General features: G+C 66.7%; 2 protein-coding genes across 2 annotated transcripts in view; one reads left to right on the top strand and one right to left on the bottom strand.

Annotated features, from left to right (window-relative positions):
* Positions 1 to 1,021, top strand: part of TMEM259 (transmembrane protein 259) — a gene marked incomplete at its 5' end in the record, with an annotated part of 19,015 nt that extends 17,994 nt beyond the window's left edge. The window contains one exon of the mRNA XM_011964098.1: positions 1 to 1,021. Within this exon, the coding sequence (XP_011819488.1) occupies positions 1 to 315 (315 nt within the window).
* Positions 1,022 to 1,069: 48 nt separating this feature from the next.
* Positions 1,070 to 1,244, bottom strand: part of GRIN3B (glutamate receptor, ionotropic, N-methyl-D-aspartate 3B) — a 12,386-nt gene continuing 12,211 nt past the window's right edge. Inside the window, exon 5 of the mRNA XM_011964097.1 lies at positions 1,070 to 1,240. Coding sequence (XP_011819487.1) covers positions 1,070 to 1,240 — 171 coding nt within the window. The remainder of the gene's footprint in view (positions 1,241 to 1,244) is intronic.

Raw genomic sequence — 1,244 nt, 5'->3', positions numbered from 1 at the left:
GCCGCGGCGCCCAGCTCCCTGGTGGCTGCAGCAGCCTCAGTGGCAGCAGCTGCCGGTGGTGACCTGGGCTGGATGGCAGAGACCGCTGCCATCATCACAGACGCCTCCTTCCTGTCCGGCCTGAGCGCCTCCCTCCTGGAGCGGCGTCCAGCCAGCCCGGTGGGCCCTGCCGGGGGCCTCCCCCATGCCCCTCAGGACAGTGTCCCCATGAGTGACTCCGCAGCTTCCGACACAACTCCCCTGGCAGCTGCAGTGGGCGGGCCTAGCCCGGCCTCCATGGCCCCAACAGAGGCGCCCTTGGAGGCTGGGTCCTGAGTCACACAGCTGAGCCGCCTCTGACCCCTGCTGGCTGGGCCTGACCTTCTGGAGCCCGTGGGGGCTGGGGAGTCGGGCCACCTCCTTCCTCTGGGACTGCCCAGCCTGTGTCGGGGGCTTTCAGGGTGTCATGGGTTTGCCCGGAAGGCGGGCTTCCCTCCCCGTGGTGTGAGGTTGTGCCCAAGGCTTGTACCCGCTAGTGAGCTGTTTGAGCTGGCCAGCAAAGAGAGGGGGTGGGGTTCCATGGAAGGTTCTGGAGGGGGCTTGGTGAAAGGTCTGTAGTGAACCATCTTGAGGATGGAGTGGGGTCCCATGGTGCAGGTCTCTGAGCAAGGCGGAGGTGTGAAGGATAAGCCGGGATGGAGCCGGGCCTTGGACCCTAGCGCTGTCCCGGCCGGCCTCAGCCCGGCTCTGCCTGGTGCTCCCTGCAGTGCCTTCTCCATGGCCCGGCCCTCCCCGCGTGTGCACCAGGCCTGGGGTCCCCAGGAGAGCAGAGCTTGTGCCTCTGGCGTAGGGACGTGGGGTGCAGGCGCCAACATCAGTGGCAGCAGCCAGGGCTGTGAGCCAGCCCCACTCGGGGTGGAGTGGGCCGGTGGCCAAACCAGTCACTCGGAGAGGAATGCGGAGGAGCGCTCATTCCATTCTATTTAATTGCAGTGTACAAAATTGTGTTTGTATATGGAATAAACTGTCTGTCGACAGCGGCCCACTGCGCTGTGTGTGTGTCTTGAGCCCAAAGGGCCTGGCTGCCACCTTATTCCCGGCTCCCCCGTCTGCCAGAGTGTGGTGGGTCCTCCCCGGGGGCCCCTGTGGCCTGAAGCAGGCGCAGAGGCCGGTGGCGTGCGCTGTCCCCGAGCTGTGCCAGGAGCTCGCCGCGCCGCACCAGGGCCTGGCGGAGCCGCTCGCGCGCTATCTCGATGCACCGCTCC

The sequence above is a fragment of the Colobus angolensis genome, unplaced genomic scaffold, assembly GCF_000951035.1.
Source record: "Colobus angolensis palliatus isolate OR3802 unplaced genomic scaffold, Cang.pa_1.0 Scaffold64, whole genome shotgun sequence".
Classification (NCBI taxonomy): Eukaryota; Metazoa; Chordata; class Mammalia; order Primates; family Cercopithecidae; genus Colobus; species Colobus angolensis.
The sequence above is the reverse complement of the archived record's forward strand: the minus strand, read 5'-3'. Positions and strand labels throughout refer to the sequence as shown.